The sequence below is a fragment of the Pinus tabuliformis genome, chromosome Q (assembly GCF_031772625.1).
Source record: "Pinus tabuliformis cultivar Carrire ecotype Pingquan chromosome Q, CPIR1, whole genome shotgun sequence".
In the NCBI taxonomy this organism is placed as follows: domain Eukaryota; kingdom Viridiplantae; phylum Streptophyta; class Pinopsida; order Pinales; family Pinaceae; genus Pinus; species Pinus tabuliformis.
In genome coordinates, this window is record NC_142296.1 from 1336062317 (window position 1) to 1336081355 (window position 19039).

Below are 19039 nucleotides of genomic sequence, written 5' to 3' on the forward strand. Positions count from 1 at the left end.
TCAGATTCACGCAGTTGAGGATCTTTTAGCTCTAATGGAGGAACCTTAAGATGATGTGGAGCAACCACATGCAGAGGAGCAGTGATCCAGGTGGATCTCCAGACACCAGTGTCATGGAAAAGGCTCAAAATTCAAAGTGGTGGAAAGATGATTAACTTGACATCATATCGAAGTTCTCGTTGCCCTGATTTCAATGGTGTGAACGACACTCCAATCCAATTTTGGATGAAGGAAATAGAGGCAGTCAAAGTTCGGTTGACTTTTGCTCACTGGGCAAGACTAATGAAGACACAATTTGAACTTTTACGGCAGATGGAATCCGGCCAACTCTAGCCAGATTCCAGGATCCGGCCAACTCCGGCCAGATTCCAGGTGAAATTTTCACCTGGTTAAAACGACTCCTTTGGTCAAAATCATAATTTTCAAAAAGAATCGGGTTGTTTTATTTAACAAAAAAAATTATAAAATAAGGGTGGCAGACCACCAACCCCGCCATCCCAAACTGTTTCAAGTAATGTTTAGTGGAGGGGCAGGCCACTACCCCTGGCCCCTCCCACGGAACCACCACAGCCATATGCACAAAGATGGGGTGGGTCGGCCCTTGGGGCATGGACCCAACCTCGTTGAAAACAACATAACGCACGGAGAGTTTTGGGTGGGCCGACCCTTGGGAAACAGACTTAATCCCGAAAACACGCAACCAATGCCTAAATAAAATAAATGGAGCCGGTGGAGGTGGGGTGGGCAGGCTTGCTAAGGCGGGCCCAACCCGGCCCTTTTAAAAATAAAAGATTATGTTGTGTAAAATAACGAGGAGGAGGGGTTTGACCGCCCGACCTCTTCCATAATAACCGAATCTCAAACCAACTGTGCCACAACGGATATCTTGAGAAATCCATCACCATAGTTTTATTTGAACATAGTTCATCAATGCGTCCAAGCAGAGGAGGGAGCACACGCAGTTTGAGGTAGATTTTTGCAGGAGGGCCGAATTTTCACTTTGTCAGATTTTGAAAAATTTTATATGGTTTCAGCATTTCTCGATGCCACGAATGCAATGGCGTTGTCCGTTTCTCCATCAGATTTCTGTATTTTTTAGCCATTTTTAGTATGGAGGTATAAAACTCCTTTTTTGTAACTGATGCTTATACTCCTCTTTCTCATGCCACTTAATGAATGGAGGCCTCCCCATTGATCGAGCAGGGCTCGGAGACATAGTCCAAGTTGGACGAACTCCATTATCAATTTTTGTTGTCTTCTTTCGTGTTTTATTTATTTCTCCTCTTCTCTCATGTGCACTTTAAATTTCTATGTTTAAGCTACAATTTACGCATGTAATTCTTTAACGCATCTATAAGAAAAAGGTCTTGGATCAAGTGGTATCAGAGCAAGTCTTTGTAGATGTGAATTGCATGTTTATATGCTAACAAGAAACAGGCTCTGAAGAGGCGAAGGGAAACTAAAGTCTTTCGATCCCAAAGTGGGGCATGCACATCGAAGGAGAAACACAGTAGATGAAGAGGCTCGTTATGAAGAGAAGCTCAATTTCTGCAAAACCTTATATATAATGGAAGAAAATTTCAGTTAGTTGCTTTCAAGGCTGGAGAAAGCAGAAGAGAGAAATCTAGAAGAACAAGGTTCAATGCATGGAAATGGTGGAGAAGAACCCCTTCCTTCTCCTTCCCCTCATCACCATTATCATAGAAATTCAAGGGATGCATCTAAGAAACCTTTCTTTAAATTAGATGTCAAATTTGATCTTCCCATGTTTAATGGTGAAAGTAATGCATAAAAGCTTAATAACTGGATTAGGTAGATTGAAATCTACTGTAGGATTCAGCAGATCGAAGAGGATGAGGCAAAGATTCAGTTGGCCTCTCTTCGGCTGAGTAGCACCACTCTCGTCTGGTGGGAGAGCAAATTTCAAAGTAGTAAGAGTGTGGGTAATATTCTTTCCTCATGACCTAGTTTCATTTCTGCATTAAAAGAACAATTTTATCCCTTGGGTTATAAACAAAAAGCCATAATGGATTGGAAATACTTAAGGCAAGGTAGAGGTCAGGATGTTCAAAGCTTTACAGAGGGATTCAGAAAATAGGCACTTAATTTGGTCATTGCACTTAACTCACCTGAAGTAGTAACTAAGTATATTGGATCATTACATAGTCACCTTAGAAATTCATTATTATTGTTTGAACCAACTACTATTGACTCAGCCAATGTAAAGGCAATTCATCTTGAGAACAGGGGCAAAAATGAAAGAGATGATCGTTTCAATAAACCACCTTTCAAATATCCAAATGGCAAACCCAAAGTGAAAGGGAAAGGAAAAGAGAAGAGGACGGCGTCAACCAAGAAAGATGAAGGAGAAAGACCTTATTCCACCCACTGCAAAAAGTAAGGTCATGACGACAATAACTGTTGGAAACTGTACCCAGAAAAGAGACCAAAGAAGTATGGAGGAAAAGGTAAGCAGAAGACAATGGAAATTGTGCAGCAAGCCCTTGGATCTGATTCAGGAGATGAAGGATTGATCACAACAATAGGAACAAAAGGTACTCTTACACCTCATGTTAATTCTGAATCACGTGAAGGTACTAGTTCAATAGATGAGTCTCTTCCTAATGAACGAAAGAGAATTGAGCTATTTCATATTAGAGTTATCATAAATCATATAAAAGTGGAAACTCTATTTGATACTAGATCCCAAGCAAACTTAATTTCAGAGTCCTTGGTAAAGAAGCTAGTCTTGGAAACCAAACCACATCCAAAACCTTACCCACTTGGATGGATACATGATAATGAAAAACTGAATGTAACTAAGCAGTGCAAGGTTAAATTTGTGATCGCTTCTAAGTTAGTGGATGAGGTAAAAATCGATGTGATACCATTGGATATCTATGGCATGGTATTAGGGATTCCATACCTATATGATAGAAAGGAAATCTTCTTCCGTCATGAAAACAAATACCAGATCACAAAATATGGGGTATAATATATTGTAAGGGCTCATCAAACTAAAATCAATGCCAACCTTGTAAGTGTAGGAAAAATGAAGAGGTTGGTGAATTCTAGCAAGGGTTGCATGCTTATGGTTGTAAGGGGGAAAGATGCAGAATTATCTGATGCTTTCCAGGGTTGTGATCATGTGCATAAAAAGGAATTATGTGAATTAATTTCTAACTATGATGAGATGTTTCAGGAACCAAGGGGATACCATTGGATATCTATGGCATGGTATTAGGGATTCCATATCTATATGATAGAAAGGAAATCTTCTTCCGTCATGAAAACAAATACCAGATCACAAAAGATGGGGTATAATATATTGTAAGGGCTCATCAAACTAAAATCAATGCCAACCTTGTAAGTGTAGGACAAATGAAGAGGTTGGTGAATTCTAGCAAGGGTTGCATGCTTATGGTTGTAAGGGGGAAAGATGCAGAATTATCTGATGCTTTCCAGGGTTGTGATCATGTGCATAAAAAGGAATTATGTGAATTAATTTCTAACTATGATGAGATGTTTCAGGAACCAAGGGGATTACCTCCAAAGAGGGAAATCCAATATGAGATCCATTTGCAGCATGACGCTTCTTTGCCAAATATTGGCATGTACAGGGTGTCGACCACTGAGATGGAGGATATCAAAAAGGAGGTGCAGGAATTATTGAACCAAAGGGTCATCAGACCGATCACTTCTCCATGCGGCTCACCGATTGTCTTAGTGATGAAGAAAGATGGCACATGGAGAATGTGCATGGATTACCAAGCACTAAACAAAACCACGGTGAAAAATTGTTACCCTCTTCCCCGCATTTCATGACTTATTATATCAGTTAAAGAATGCTATCTATTTCACCAAATTGTATTTTCATAGTGGTTATCACCAATTCCGAATTGCAGAGTAGGATGTGTGGAAAACCACCTTCAAGACTAAACAGGGGTTGTTCGAATGGATGTTGATGCCATTTGGACTTTGCAACGCTCCAGCCACTTTCATGAGGGTCATGAATTATCTCTTTAGGCCTTTCATTGATGAATTTGTTCTTGTATATCTAGATGATATTCTTATCTAGTAAAGGTTGGAATGAACATGTATGCCATGTGAAGAAAGTGCTTGACGTATTGAAAAAAGAAAAACTCTATGTAAAATTGTCAAAGTGTGTGTTTGGGAAAACCTCTTTGGTTTACCTAGGTTATATTGTTCGTCATGGTCAGTTAAAAATTGATCCTTCTAAAGTTGAAGCAATTGTAAATTGGCCTAAGCCTATTAGTGTAACCGAGGTTCGCAGTTTTTTGGGTGGAGTACAGTATTGGGGGAGATTTATTGCTAATTTCTCTATTATTGCAGCACATTTACACACATTTAAAAGTGTGAAACAAGTCTTTCAATGGGGATGAAAGCAGCAGAAGTGCTTCGAAACATTGAAAGAAAAGATCAACACCGCACCGGTCTTGGCCTTACCAGATCTCCAATAGCCATTCGAGATCGAGACAAATGCCATCGAATATGCCATGGGAGCTGTACTGATGTAGCAAAAGAAGCTGATATGTTACCATTCAGAGAAATTCTCTCAGGCTATGATAAACTATCCCACTTATGACAAGGAGTTATATACCTTGGTCTAGAGTGTGAAAAAGTGGAAACACTACCTGATCGGCAAGGAGACCATCATCTATACGGATCATCAGCCCTTGCAGTATCTTCAGTCACAAACCAAGTTGTAGCAATCTCGTCATTTTAGGTGGATGGGTTTTCTTCCGCAGTTTCATTTGGTAATAAAGTATAAGAAGGGCACTAGCAACAAAGTGGTTGATATTCTATCTCACCCTCCTATTTCTACTTCTGTTATTTTGCATAATGTTTCGTTATCTTTTGAAAGTTATGCTAAACAATATGCTAATGATGATGACTTTAAGGAGATTTATGCAAATTAACCCATGGTTCACAAGTGGACAACTATCACTTGCAGGGGAAACTATTGTATCACCTTGGTAAATTGTGCATACCCATAGGAGAAAGGGTACATGTAATTTTGGAGGCCCACACCTCCCTTATGTTTGGTCATTTTGGTGTTGAAAAAACTTTGTGTCATGTACAAAGATCTTGGTTTTGGCCTCATATGAAGAACATTGTGACTCGCTATGTAAAGGGAAGTGTGACGTGTTCTGTTTCAAAGCCCTCTAATAGAAAACTCGGGCTCTACACACCACTCCCTATTCGGAGTCATCCATGGGAAAGTGCGTCGATGGATTTTGTAGGAGGTTTGCCTTTGTCTAGGAAAAGTCATGACTATTTGTATGTCATCGTTGACCGTTTTAGTAAGATGTGTATTTTAATGCCTTGTAAAAAGCAAATCACTACAGAGTAGACTGCTTATCTTTTCTTTCAGCATGTTTGGGTCCATTTTGGGTTGCCCACATCGATTGTGTCAGATCGGGACTCTCGCTTTCTCAGAGAGTTTTGGACCAGCTTGTGGAAGATGATGGACACCAAGTTGAAAAGAAGAACGGAATTTCATCCACAGACTAACGGACAGACAAAGGTTGTCAACCGCACCGTGGTACACTTGTTGCGAGGCTATTGTGGGAAACATCATAAGTTGTGGGATGAGAATCTTCCATATGTGCAACATTCCTACAACCGAGCAGTGCACTCATCTATGCATCATTCATCATTTGAGACATGTTTTGGCTACCTACCAAAAGACCCTTTTGATATGGTCTTTGGAAGGGTAGATGACTCCAGTGGATATGATGATAGGGACAAAGCACAACAGTTCATTCAATAGATCCAGTTGATTCACCAAGCAGTACAGGAGTAGTTGGATAAAATTCAAGCTCGGTACAAGGCTCGACATGACAAACACCAAGTTGACCATCAATTTCAAGTGGGCAACAAAGTGTGGTTCCATATCAGCAAGGACGGGATGAAGGGAGAAGGGAATAAGTTGCGACCAATCTGGTATGGTCCATTCACCATCTTTTGGAAATAATGCCTTCCATCTCGATCTGCCGATATATATATGCAAATGTACTCCTTAGTGAATGTGGAAAACTTAAAGCTATATGAGCCACCATTGATTATGGACACCGAAGAGGTGGGCACAGTTCCTACAGTTGATGACTTTGCACTAGAGTATCTCGATGAGTTACCTGAAGACATCATCCTTGACAGAAGAACCAGAACTTCACGAAGGGGAGATGTGGAATACCTTCGAGTTAGTTTCAAGGGGATGTACCCTAGCAAGGCAAAATGGTTGAAAAAATAAAGAGTGAGGGAACAATTCCCTCACTTGCCAATTGACTGATAAATCTTTTGGCGATCCAAAAGCTCCTCAATGGGGAGGATTGATCTAGGTGGATCTCCAGACACCAGTGGCATGGAAAAGGCTCAAAATTCAAAGTGGCAGAAAGATGATTAACTTGACATGAGATCGCAGTGCTCGTCGCCCAGATTCCAACAGTGTGAACACCACTCCAATCCGAGTCTAGATGAAGGAAATAGAGGAAGTAAAAGTTCGGTTGACTTTTGTTGAATGGGCAGGACTAATGAAGACACAATTTCGAATTTCTGGCGGACGGAATCCGGCCAACTCCAGCCATATTCCGAGCGAAATTGTTGCCTGGTTAAAATGACTCCTTCGGTCAAAACTTGAATTTTCAAAAAGGGTTGGGTTGTTTTATTTAATGGAGGGGTAGGACACTACCCCTGGCCCCTCCCACAGAACCACCACAATCGTACGCACAAATATGGGGTGGGTCGGCCCTTGGGGCATGGACCCAATCCCAAAAACACGCAACCACCACCTAAAGAAAAGTAATGGAGCTGGTGGACGTGGGGTGGGCGGGCCGCCCAAGGTGGGCCTAGCCCAACCCTTTTAAAAATAAAAGATTATGTTGTGTAAAAAAAGGAGGAGGGAGGGTTTGGCCGCCCGACCTCCTCCATAATAACTGAATCTCAAACCAACTTCACCACAACAGATTTCTTGAGAAATCCATCACCGTAGTTTTATTTGAACGCAATTCATTAGTGCGCCTAGGCAGAGGAGGAAGCACATGCAATTCAAGGCAGATTTTTGCAGGAGGGCTGGATTTTCACTTTTTTAGATTTTGATAAATGTTATATGGTTTTAGCATTTCTTGACTCCACGAAGGAAATGGCGCTGCTCGTTTCTCCATCAGAGTTCTACATTTTTTGGCCATTTTTTAGTATGGAGGTATAAAACTCCTTTTTTTTAGTTGATGCTTGTACTCTTCTTTCTCATGCCACTTAATGAATGAAGGCATCCCCATTGATTGAGCGAGGCTTGGAGACGTAGTCCAAGTTGGATGAACTTTGTTATCAAGTTGTGTTGTCCTCTTTTGTGTTTTATGTGTTTCTCCTCTTCTCTCACGTGCACATTAAATTGCTATGTTTAAGCTATAATGTATGCATGTAATTATTTAACACATCTATAAGCAAAAGATCTTGGATTAAGGAGGGAGTGGAAACCCCCACTCATACAAAGACTTCTTAATATGGGAGAAAGTGCACCATAGAGGCTAAAAGGTTATTTCATGATGCTAGAGAGAATGTGGGAGCACCCACATCACAGCACAGGAAGAGGAGGTCACCAGAGTGGTACACTGGCTACATGGCTCTAATGAGAGAGAGTGTAGAGATTGAGCCATCCTCATTCGAGGAAGTAGTGTAGAAACCATTGTGGTTGATGCCATGGTTGAGGAGTATGACTCCATTATCAGAAACAATGTTTGGGTGGTGGTCCCAAGACCAGAAAATAAGTCAGCTGTGAGTTCCAGATGGATTTACAAGGTAAATAAAGCAGTAGATGGGAGTGTGGAGAAACACAAGGCCATATTTGTGGCCAAAGGGTTCTCTTAGGTGTAGGGAATTGATTATGATGATACTTTTGCTCCTTTAGCAAGGTACTCATCGATCAGATCTATTCTAGCACTATCAACGCAGATGGGATGGAAGATACATTAGATGGATGTAAAGACAACATTCCTCAATGACATGATTGAGGAAGAGGTGTATATTGAGAAATTGGAAGGTTTTGATACCTTCGACAAAGAGTCTCATGTGTGCTGAATCAAGCAAGCACTATATGGATTGAAACAAGCACCCCGCACCTGGTACACCAGGATTGATAGCTATTTCACTAGGTTGGGCTTCACCAAAAGTGAAGCAGATGTGAACTTTTACCATATTGAGGTTGAAGGTAAATTTTTTATTATTGTATTATATGTTGATGATTTGATTATGACAGGTGATGAGAATCTAATTAAGTCTTGCAAATAGGATCTTGCAAGAGAGTTTGAGATGAAGGACTTGGGACTCATGCATTGCTTTCTTGGTATGGAAGTATGATGAGGAGATGAGGAATTGTTTGTCTCTCAGGGAAAGTATGCTAATGAGATGCTAAAGAAGTTCCACCTAGAGAGAAGTAAACCCATGGAGACTCCTCTAGCTAGTAATTGGAGGCTACTATTTATAGACATCTTGTGGGTTCACTTATGTATTTTATGAACATATGACCAGACATGTGTTATGCATTAACCAACTTAGTCAAGCCATGGCTAAACCAGCCAAACTGCATTGGAATGCAACTAAACATGTGTTGAGATACCTCAAAAGCACCACTCGGTCTTTGGTACAGACGGGCAAAGGGAGTGAAGATTCAAGGCTTCACTAATGCATATTGGACAGGGAGTCCATCCGACAGAAAGAGCACATTAGGGGGAATCTTCAATATCGGGTCACAAGTAGTTTCTTGGTACAACAGGAAGCAAAGATCAATCGCACTCGCTTCAGCAGAAGCAAAGTACATGCCTGCTAGTCAAGCAACTTGTGAGGCCATCTAGATGAGAAATATTTTTTTTGGCTAGTTTGGTTAGCATATGGATCCAACAGTGATTTATTGTGACAATCATAGTTGTATCAAACTCTCTAAGAATCCAGTTTTTCATGATAGGTACAAGCATATTGACATCTGGTATCACCATCTACAAAATTGTGTGCAGGGGAGAATCATGTTGCTAGAGTACATTCCTACAGAGGAGCAGGATGCATATATTTTGACAAAGGCATTGTCAAAATGAAAATTTGAGTTTCACAGAGGAAGGATCGGGATAGAAGATAATCCCTTTCTTGTTGATAGGGAGTGTTAAAAATAACAACAATAAAATCCTAATTTAATTTGTCTTTGAATTAAATTGGGAATTAAATTGTAATTATATTCTCATAGTAGCTTGTATTAGTTAACTAAGTTAAGTTGACATAGTTAACTCATTAGTTAGAAATCTATCTAGAGCCATGTAGAGTGATCCCTACATTTTAGGGGCCCAGTTTGAGTTCTTATTGAGTTGTAATTCTTTAATTCAGTTTAATTGAGTTAAATTCAATGAAACTAGTTCTAAATGTTGGAGGAACTAGTGAGTGGTCAAGTGAATTAAATTGGATTTAATTCACATGCAGTGATCAATAAGATAACCGATAATTCACTCAAAAATAACTCATGCATGTCAGTTTAGAGGAATACTCAGTTGAGATTAGAGTTCAAGGACAGTGTACTATCAGTTGTAAAATCATCTAAATTAAACTGATGATGCATGCAATCAGAGGAAGGTCTATGGATGGATTGCGCAGTTACTAGTGAGGAATTCCAAATTAAATATGGGCTAATTCGCAACGGAACAATGCAAGGAAGTAGGGGCTTGGCAGACAACAAATTTGGCTAAGTGTTGGCTTGAGTTGGTTTGTGAAGCAGTGAGTGAGATTGTACTTGTGCAGAGATTGTTTTTTTTTCCAGAGAAAAAAACGAACTTTTTTTTACTATAAAAAGTTACATATACATTCTGCAACTTTCATTTTGGTGTAATACATATATAAGCTTACAAAAACTATTGAGAAACTGAGCTTGCCCTCTTCAAAAGAGGAGATAACAACTCCCTTTCTCCATATTGTCAAAAAAGCACCCATGGTTCCTTGTGTTTGATAACTAAAATCTACATCTTGCTTCTTTTTCCAGGCTTCCTCTATCAAGGAAAACAGCCCTAGATGAAAAAGATTGCACAAAAACAAACAAAATACATGAAACAAGTTTCAGATTTTCAGCTATGTTCCAAAAAACAAAAACAGTGATGTCAGATCAGCCATGTGCCATGATTATGCATTTCGAGCATAAGGAGGCTGGTCCGAGAAATGGTCTTCTCCATTGATTTCTTCCACTATTCTCCAGCTGCCCAGAACTTGTTGAAGACCGTCTTTAGAAAGCTTGTCTGCCGAGTCATTTCATTCCCTGTATATATGTTGTATGGAAAAAGTATTAAAAGATAATTTCAGGTGTTGTATTTCTTCTAAAAGGGGATGCAAGATATAATTATGAAAACTGCCTTGACCATTTATCCATTTGATAACATTTAGTGAATCCCCAAAAATCTGCACTGTGAGGGTGTTTCTATGTATCAGCCAGAATAGAAGAAGCTTGAGAGCAGATAGTTTTTCATAATTGTTGGAGCCACTACCCAAACCTATGGAAGCTTTTAGGGAGTGACTTTTGTTTGTGTGGATAATTATGCCCGCTCTGGCTTTATTATTTTGAGAGGCTCCGTCAAAGTAAGCCCAAGGCACTCCATCCTTGATTTGTTCTTCTTCAACCTTTCGGGGTGCCTTTTCTTCCTCTGAATCCAGGATATTTGTGTAGATAGATGAACACTGAACAACAATTGATTCCACAGAAGTTTCCTTCTCCTGGAAAATGCTTCTATTCCTTGCAAGCCAAATTCCCCAGCATATAATGGGAGGCAGATTCGTTAACTTCCGAACTGAGTTTTGGTGCCACCGTTTGTGCCCAACTTCGGCAATATGGTCCCCTTCCAAGGATATCGGCAAGTGAATATACTTTTCCACCTCTAACCATACTTTTTTGACTATAAGACAGCCAATGAACAGGTGCGCCATAGTCTCTGAGACATTTTTTCGTAATGGACATCTTCCTGGCCCTTGTTTAAATCTGGCTTGCAAAATGTTCCATGTGGGGACTTTCCCTTTCAAAATACACCAGAAAAACAGTTTTGCTTTAGCAGGGCACTTTAACTTCCATATCGATTTCACCCACCAATCCGGTTCTTCCCAACCTTTTTTGGTCATGAGAAACTTATATCCAAATTTTGGGGAATAGCTACCAGAGTCAGCATAAGCCCATACCAGCTGATCTGGTTTGTCCTTGAGCCTTACATTTGATCTGGAAAGTTCTTGCATGTAGACCTCCCAATCATTCCACCAACGGGGGTGAAGATCCAATTCCTCTCCTGACTTCCAAGCTTGTCCCCATATGGTTGAGAATCCTATTTTCTCCACCTGATTTAAATACAATATTCCTTTGGAGGCAAGGTGTCTAATCAGGCCAGGGGGTATAGCATAATTCTCGTTACAACCCACCCAAGGGTCCCTTCCAATGCGAATGTTTTCACCGTTTCCAATCTGCCAGGACAATCCTTGTTCAATAATTTTAAAGGCATCGATAGTCGCTTTCCATATTATCGACACATTCCCTCCTTTCTTTTCTGGATTTCTAATCCAATCTTCAAGAGGATTGGGATCAATGTATTTCCGCTTTACCACTTTTGTCCAAAGGTTTTCCAATTTGATGATTCTCCACCCTGATTTTGCTGCCAGAGAGGTTCCAAAGGCAGTAATATCTTTTATTCCCCATCCTCCCCATTCTTTTGGTCTTGCCACCTTTTCCCAGGCAATCCAGGGGAGCACAGACTCCTCCTTGGATCCTGCCCATAGAAATCTGCTGCATATTCTTCTTATTTTTTCCAGGATTCCTTTGGGAACCCAGGTCAGCGCGACCCAGTATACAGGAATTGCTAGGAGGACTGATTTAATTAAAGTTAACCTTCCTGCTCTGGAGAGCCACCTAAAGCTCCAGTGTGAAATCCTGGCTTCAATCTTTGCTACTAACCAATTCCAGTCCTGCTTTTTATAATTATCTGGTTTCAGCCAGAACCCCAGATATTTGAAAGGGTCCCCAAACTTAGTTACCTCTAAAGGAAGAACAGCAGTAATCTGGCTTATCTCCTGTCTATTTAGGCCTTCCATTATGAGCTGTGATTTCCTGTAATTGACTTGCATCCCAGTTGCTTTCATGAACAGCTCAAGAATCTCCTTTATCTTTTTAAATTCTGTCAGGCTTCCATTACTGAAGAGTAATATATCGTCTACAAATAGGAGATGTGTAATAAAAAGGTTGACAGCCACCTCCAGGCCTTTAATTGTTCCTTCCCTTTTGGCTTTTAACATTAGCTGACTCAGCCCTTCTGCAACCAGTAAGAACAGTAAAGGAGACAATGGGCAGCCTTGCCTTAAGCCCCTTTTGTGTAGAGATTGTTAGGGTTAAACAAGTATTGTATTTTCTTCTCAAATATTCTGGTTAATGCAATATACAGATAGCGAGGTTTTTAGTTGAGGCTTTTCCCAAATAATTTATTGTGTTATGTGTGATTGAACTTCTTCCTTTTCTACTTCGTGATTTCATTGATCAATTTCTGTTTCCGCTGATGAGTAGAGTAGATTTGAGTTAATTATTTTAGCATATCAAAATATGTAGTTTGAATCTACAATAAAAATCCACACAAGGTTATTATAGATGATCAAGGTTATTATGGCTCATGTTCTGCCATTAGGATTTCTACCCTAATAGAAGACATGGAAAATTATATTTTTCTTAATTTAATATCATGTTTGATCAATATTTGTGTAAAATAATATAGTAATAGGTTTGGACAACATGAAAGGAGTTATGGTTCATAAGAATTTTTATGGAGATACTTCTATTCTATGATGCTATTATTTCATCATATGATACTATTATTTTTGTTATACATTTAAAGCCTAGAGAATAGCATGGCATTGAACATGATCTAGCTTATTGTGGTTCTTGCTAAATCAGTAGGGTTAGAAGTTAGGGTTTAATAATATCTTTAAATCAAACCCTATTATAATTTAATAAATATATATATTTGTAATTCCCTTAGAAGGGCACCCTTACCAATGTTAGACCAGTGCATTAAAGACTAATAAGGAAATGCTGGGGGAATTAAGAAATGAAAAACAAGTAATACAATCTTATTTGAAATAGGTATGTTCATCTTTCAATAATTTGGTTAGTGGTGTTTAAGAACATCATTATTGTTATTGATATGCCCTCATCTTCCTATGTTTCTTTATATAACCTATGTGGATAGAAGGGTGGTATTGTTAGAATCATGCATTAAAGCTATTTTAGTCATATGTAAGTGCATTGGGGCACTTTCATGGTAATGATAGCCCTAGAATTGGAAATAGTACCATTAGGAACATAAGCATGTTCTTAGGGATGCACAAGCATTCCTTAACATCAAGCTCGGTAAGCCCTTGAACTGCAAACTATGATGCTAGCTAGGGTACTCGCTAGGCATGGCTCAAGAACACACATGTGTTCTTAGGAAAGTGCACACCTTCTAAGGATCATTCATGTGTTTCTAGTGAAATGTATTTTTTATAATCTTGTGGCCTTTTCTTCCTCGTTTTTCACCATGTGACGTGTTTTTGGAATCTCATTTAGCAAATATTTCCTCCTTGGTTGACATCAAACACTAAGTCAATGCATTTGATATTCTTTAGATTCCAGGTAATCATTCTAATCTAGTTTATTTGGTTTATTATTGTCTTTTCTGAAAAATGGTTTAAAATTGGTGGAAAACCATAAATGATGCCATAAACACAAGAACCATATTTAATTATAAGAGATTTGATTACCATGGAGCATAATGAGAACCTGAACTCACCATCACCAAATCCCAACTCAAAACAACCAAACCACAACCTAGAACAAATAAATCCCAATGTCAAAATCAATGCATCATTGTCTACTTTGAGGGCATTCATACATGATCTCCAAAATTAGAGAGCCCTCAGGATTGATTGTAGAAAGTTTTCTAAATTCAATCACATTATCCATTTCTAATGTCCAAGGCCTATCAACTAATATTCTTATTACATGGATCTAGTGTATGAATATTATAGAATGAATCTAAATAAAGACCAAATTAGAGACTAGAAAACTGTCAAACAAGATTTGATATATTTGTTTATTGACCAAAGAAAAAACCATTAGATATTGGCCAACAAGAAACATATTTGTATCCACTTGTGCACCTACCAACCATTCCTAGAGACCATTGTATGGATACATTGTTCATGCTTTTTGATAAACCTCTATATGATAATAAGGAGGTACCTCTATATTTCTTGAGGAAAATATGGGCAAAGTTCAATCTTAGATGCCACATCAACTACTTTGACATGGGAGAATTTTATGAGGTGAATCATCGATGTGTATAAGATAAAGATAATGCTAGGCACATCATAGCACTAGGTCCTCATCCACTTGTAAAAATGCCTAACCCCCTACCCAACATCCTCCAGTAGTGGATAGAATTATTGAAACCTAGACCACATAGCCCCTTTGACTCGCACCCTCGTGTTTCATGGCACTTTGGTAGCACCATCTACGAGAGACTAGTAGGTGATGTTGCAGGAAGGGTTAGATTATCATATTCTATAACATGGCTCAATTAGAACATGCCACATGGAGACTCATGTAACCTTCATAGATGTACGAGCTATGGAAAAAAATTATATGGGTTGATAGAGGTTGGTAAACAACAAAGTTTTACAGAGGAGGTTATTATCTTAACCATCTCTATGGCATTCATTATCTATATACACTTTATTTTCTTTATATATCTAAGTATATGTTTTTTGCAGTTGTTACACACTAATAGCATTCCTCCCACCCAAATAGATGCATTTGGGCTAGTTTCTACCACTCATGTTGCAACGAACAATGCTTTTTCATTTTTTGTAGCTCATACTTAGGTTTGGTGAATTAAAATGATCCTTACTTGCAAAAAAATTCATATGTTTTTAGTCCATATTATAGATTCTTTTAGTTTGGGTATAATTATAGTGTTCCTTTAATGTGTCTTTAGATTTTGGTGATACTATGTGAGGAGTCAGACCCTACTGGGATACACATATCATCTTCTTCTCAAGTATCATGTGTCAATTTAAATTTTGTTTTAAGTGTTTATTTTGATTAAGAATTTAAAATATTATAAATATAGGTTGGGTCATTTTTCCACTTTTCCACCATATCACCAACATACCATTCACCACCATCCATTATTTTCCCATCAATTGTCCCTCACTATCATCACATTGTCCCAATTTTTGGTATCCATATTACCTCCACTAGGAAACTTCCATCATTGCTACAAACCATAAGCATTAATTGTCACCCATTGCTTACAATGATTAATAATGTTTAATTGTGTGCATTGATTTCCTTTAATTTATTTATGGGGTAGTTTTGCCTTCATTTCAAATCTTAGAATTTTGTGGTCAATATTAATGTTTGAGAGTTTTTTCATAAATATCAAATAGATTTTTAACATTTTATACCATAATGTTGTGTTCTATCATCAGTTTTACTAATATGTTTCAAAATATCGAATTAAAAAATAAATGTTATAATTCTATTGTAAAAATAAATAAAAAATTATCTTTCAATTGGATGAGATCATACAAAGTGATGGAATACATCAATTTCATTGACATTAAGAAAAGAAAAAAAAAATGTTCTCTTTCAATTGCATGAGATCATACAAAGTAATTGAATACATCAATTTCATAGACATTAAGTTTCTATGTTTGGGATTGCTGATCCATAATGAAGATCAACCGATTTGAGAGTTTTGGTCCACATTTCAGAACCCCTGATATGGTCTATCTTCCAGCTACGAAAAACTAAAGATAAATAATGGTATGATTGTTGATAAAAGGTGCATCATTAAAAAAACCCTAATAGCCAATGGCCAACCTGAAATAAGTCAACAATTACATGAAAAAATATATGATATATATTTAACAAAATTGAATTTATATTTAACATATTGCAACAAATGAGGCTTGATATCTCATATATACAAACTTGAACTGGGTTTCAACATTTTCTTTTTTAACTATGTCTACGATTGTTCTTCGCAAAAGCAATACATAATATTAGTAATATAAATTTTAGAAGTTTTTTAAATTTAAAGAAATTATATAAGAAGTCTTTTAAATTTAAAGAAATAACGTTTTCATATTTCTGTGATTTTTATGATATAATGACTAAGTTTTTCCAGATAATTATATGGAGAATTATTAATTGATAGGTTTCGAACTTCAATCTAAGTTCTTCATCATCAAAGAATAAGATCCATAAATTACTAAACTGTATTATTAAAGAAAATATAACATCTCTTAAAACTTAAACCCTCCAAGTGTATTCACATTATGAATATATACATATTATTATAAATAAACATTCCCTTTCAAAAATATATAAATAATAAAAGTAAGGAAATGAAAATGAACCAAAATCACCCTGATTCGATCGTTCTACGACTGACCAGAAGCAGACTGCAATACAATATGCTCTTACGCAATACAGAGTTGCCTATAAATATTGAATAAATACTAAGCCTAAGCCTCACCACCACCACCACCAGCTAAAGCGAAAATTACAGTCCATATGAAAAGCAATTAAAATAAATATTGCTACCGCTATACTCTGAGCCAAAAGGCGTCCTCATGCACCCCTTGCCAGATAGTCGTTATACGTCTCATTTTCAAGCAGCTGCGCTGAATTCTGTCTCCGTAGCTTCTCCCTAAAATCTGCAATAAACGCTTCTGCAACAGTGTCCACGTCTTCTTCTTTGACATTCATGACATTATTTCTGCTCTCCCCCTCCGCTTCTTCAGAAGGTACCCAATACCCCGATTTCATGGCGGACGATTCCTTTTTCTCGCGACGTGTACGCCCCTCCTCCTCGTCAGAAATTTGGTTTTGAGTACACCCACATAGTAATCTAGAAAAGCTCTTCCCCATCACTGAAAAGAAACTGCAACACCGGTTCAGAGAAAACCCCCAACTCAATCTCTTGCACAACGCTATGGAATTAGTTTTGAATATGATTATATAGAGGGAAAAGCCACAGTATCCATCACATTTTCAATGAAGGGAATTGACCGAAGTATGGTCAATTCGGCAAAGCAGAAAATAATTGTATTTCTTGTGTTGTTGGGTCAACAGTGCAGATCAATTTGCATGAGAATCTCTCTGGTGTTAAACACTATCATACAAAGTTTGAAATATACCCCCTCCCGTCACACCTTGCACTGCACATTATAATATTATAATTATTTCACAAACTTATTTCTACGCTTCTGGACGAGATGCTCGGCAACACTATCTCTGAAACACCCACATGCTATGAATCTTCGGTTATTGGATCCTGAAAGCAAGGTATATGCCATCAACCTTTTAGAAAAGTCATTCTGACTATGAAACTATGTCACAGATATTTGAATACGAGTGTGTACACAAGTGTGAAAACCGAGACTTACAAATTTGGAAATATGCTGACCCCTGTCACTTGCATTATAGAATTATAGTATGCAATCCATAAACTTATTTCTACTCTTCCAGCTCTGCTACGAGAATTTCGCATGTATAGGAACCATGAACCATGAATAGGGAGCAAATTAATTATCTTAGAACTCGTGGATTATACATAACACCTTAAACCATTGCACATGCCGTGTAAAAGGAATATTTAAACTAATAAATTAGGGGTCCAATTTCATATATTAGGGTAGCCAAGAGGGGTCTTATGCCCAAATACATGTTTTGGGTCAAAATCTAGATACATAAAACTAAACCAATCTTATTTGGACTTCCGAGCCATGTGTTTGTCGTTATACCATTATAAATTCCTTGGGATTTGAATATTTACTTGGCGAAAACAAAACGTTCTTGATTATTTAATTTTAGAGACTTTTTTTGGTAAATAAAATACTTTTTACTCTATAATTCTTACTAATATTCAATCAAAAATATAATATAATAGATTAATTTGGATAATTTCTTAGAATATTTTTCCAAGATTAACCATAAAATGTTTTCAAATGTATATGATTTTGGCCCAAACAAATGTCTTTGACTGAAAAATTGCTTTACATATATCAAACAATTGTGAAATCTGACCTTAGTTTTTTAACATGAAAAATAAAATAAAAATGTGTTATAATGAATTTGTCAAAGTATTAATAAAATATGGTTTTAATATATTTCGTAATTATTATTGAATTTTTTTTATGGTAAGCATACTAACATTGTAGTAGTATTAGACCAATATAATATAATATAATATAATATAATTTGATTGAAATTTTGATGATAAATGATATTGTGAAAATAAATAATAATTGTGATGAAAATATGATAATTGTGTTATATTTGAAGTGATTAGTATGGTTTAATTGTAATAGTTAAAGTTATAATTATATTAATTTGTTATTAACATATATGATTTTTTTCAATTTTTGACAATTATAATAACATTTTTCTATTTTCAATTAATATTATTTATTTTTTCTACGAAGTTGCAATTTTTTATTTATTTGAAAAAAAAAATTTGATAAACAAAACAATATATATATATATATATATATATATATATATATTTGTGAAATATTTTATAAATATCATGTGAAATGTAGAAACAATGGGCGGGATGGTAGGGCGTAGGGTTCGATCCTGAAACCCTAGGCTGATGGCCTAGGTGACGCAGACAGCCCATCTCAAGGACACGCAGGTACGGGCTGGGCTTAATGGCAGATCCTCCGAGGCTAGAAGTCTTCGAGGTGACCTAGAAAGAGACAGCTGGGTGGTTTAACAATTGTTTTTTCTCGGTTAGGGTTCGGGGTCAATAGCTGTCGGTTTGTGTCGGTAGATCTCCACTGTGGGTTTTTCAGCGAAGAATACTCTTAGGCGGTTTTGGAGCAGCATTAACCGAGATTCAAAACGCTTATCGTCCCCAGGCGGTTTCAGGAGCGTTTTTTCAGGTAACGGTGGTTTTTTGAGGTGTCAGTTTTA

At 37.4% G+C, this 19039-nt stretch overlaps 1 protein-coding gene across 1 annotated transcript; it reads right to left on the bottom strand.

Annotated features, from left to right (window-relative positions):
* Positions 1-10235: 10235 nt before the first annotated feature.
* LOC149224780 (uncharacterized) lies at positions 10236-16990 on the bottom strand. Its single transcript, XM_089388281.1, has 3 exons — positions 16699-16990; positions 10401-12332; positions 10236-10306 (listed from the first exon to the last, which is right to left on the bottom strand). Exons 1-3 carry the CDS (start codon positions 16988-16990, stop codon positions 10236-10238), a joined length of 2295 nt encoding a protein of 764 aa, XP_089244407.1.
* Between the last annotated feature and the right edge of the window lie 2049 nt (positions 16991-19039).

Coding starts and splice junctions, on each gene's coding strand:
- LOC149224780 (XM_089388281.1), bottom strand. CDS start 16,990: ATGGGGAAGAGCTTTTCTAGATTACTATGTGGGTGTACTCAAAACCAA. Junction 12,333..16,698: donor TAACGACTATCTGGCAAGGG/GTGCATGAGGAC, acceptor TACTGGTTGCAG/AAGGGCTGAGTCAGCTAATG. Junction 10,307..10,400: donor CAAATGGATAAATGGTCAAG/GCAGTTTTCATA, acceptor ACATATATACAG/GGAATGAAATGACTCGGCAG.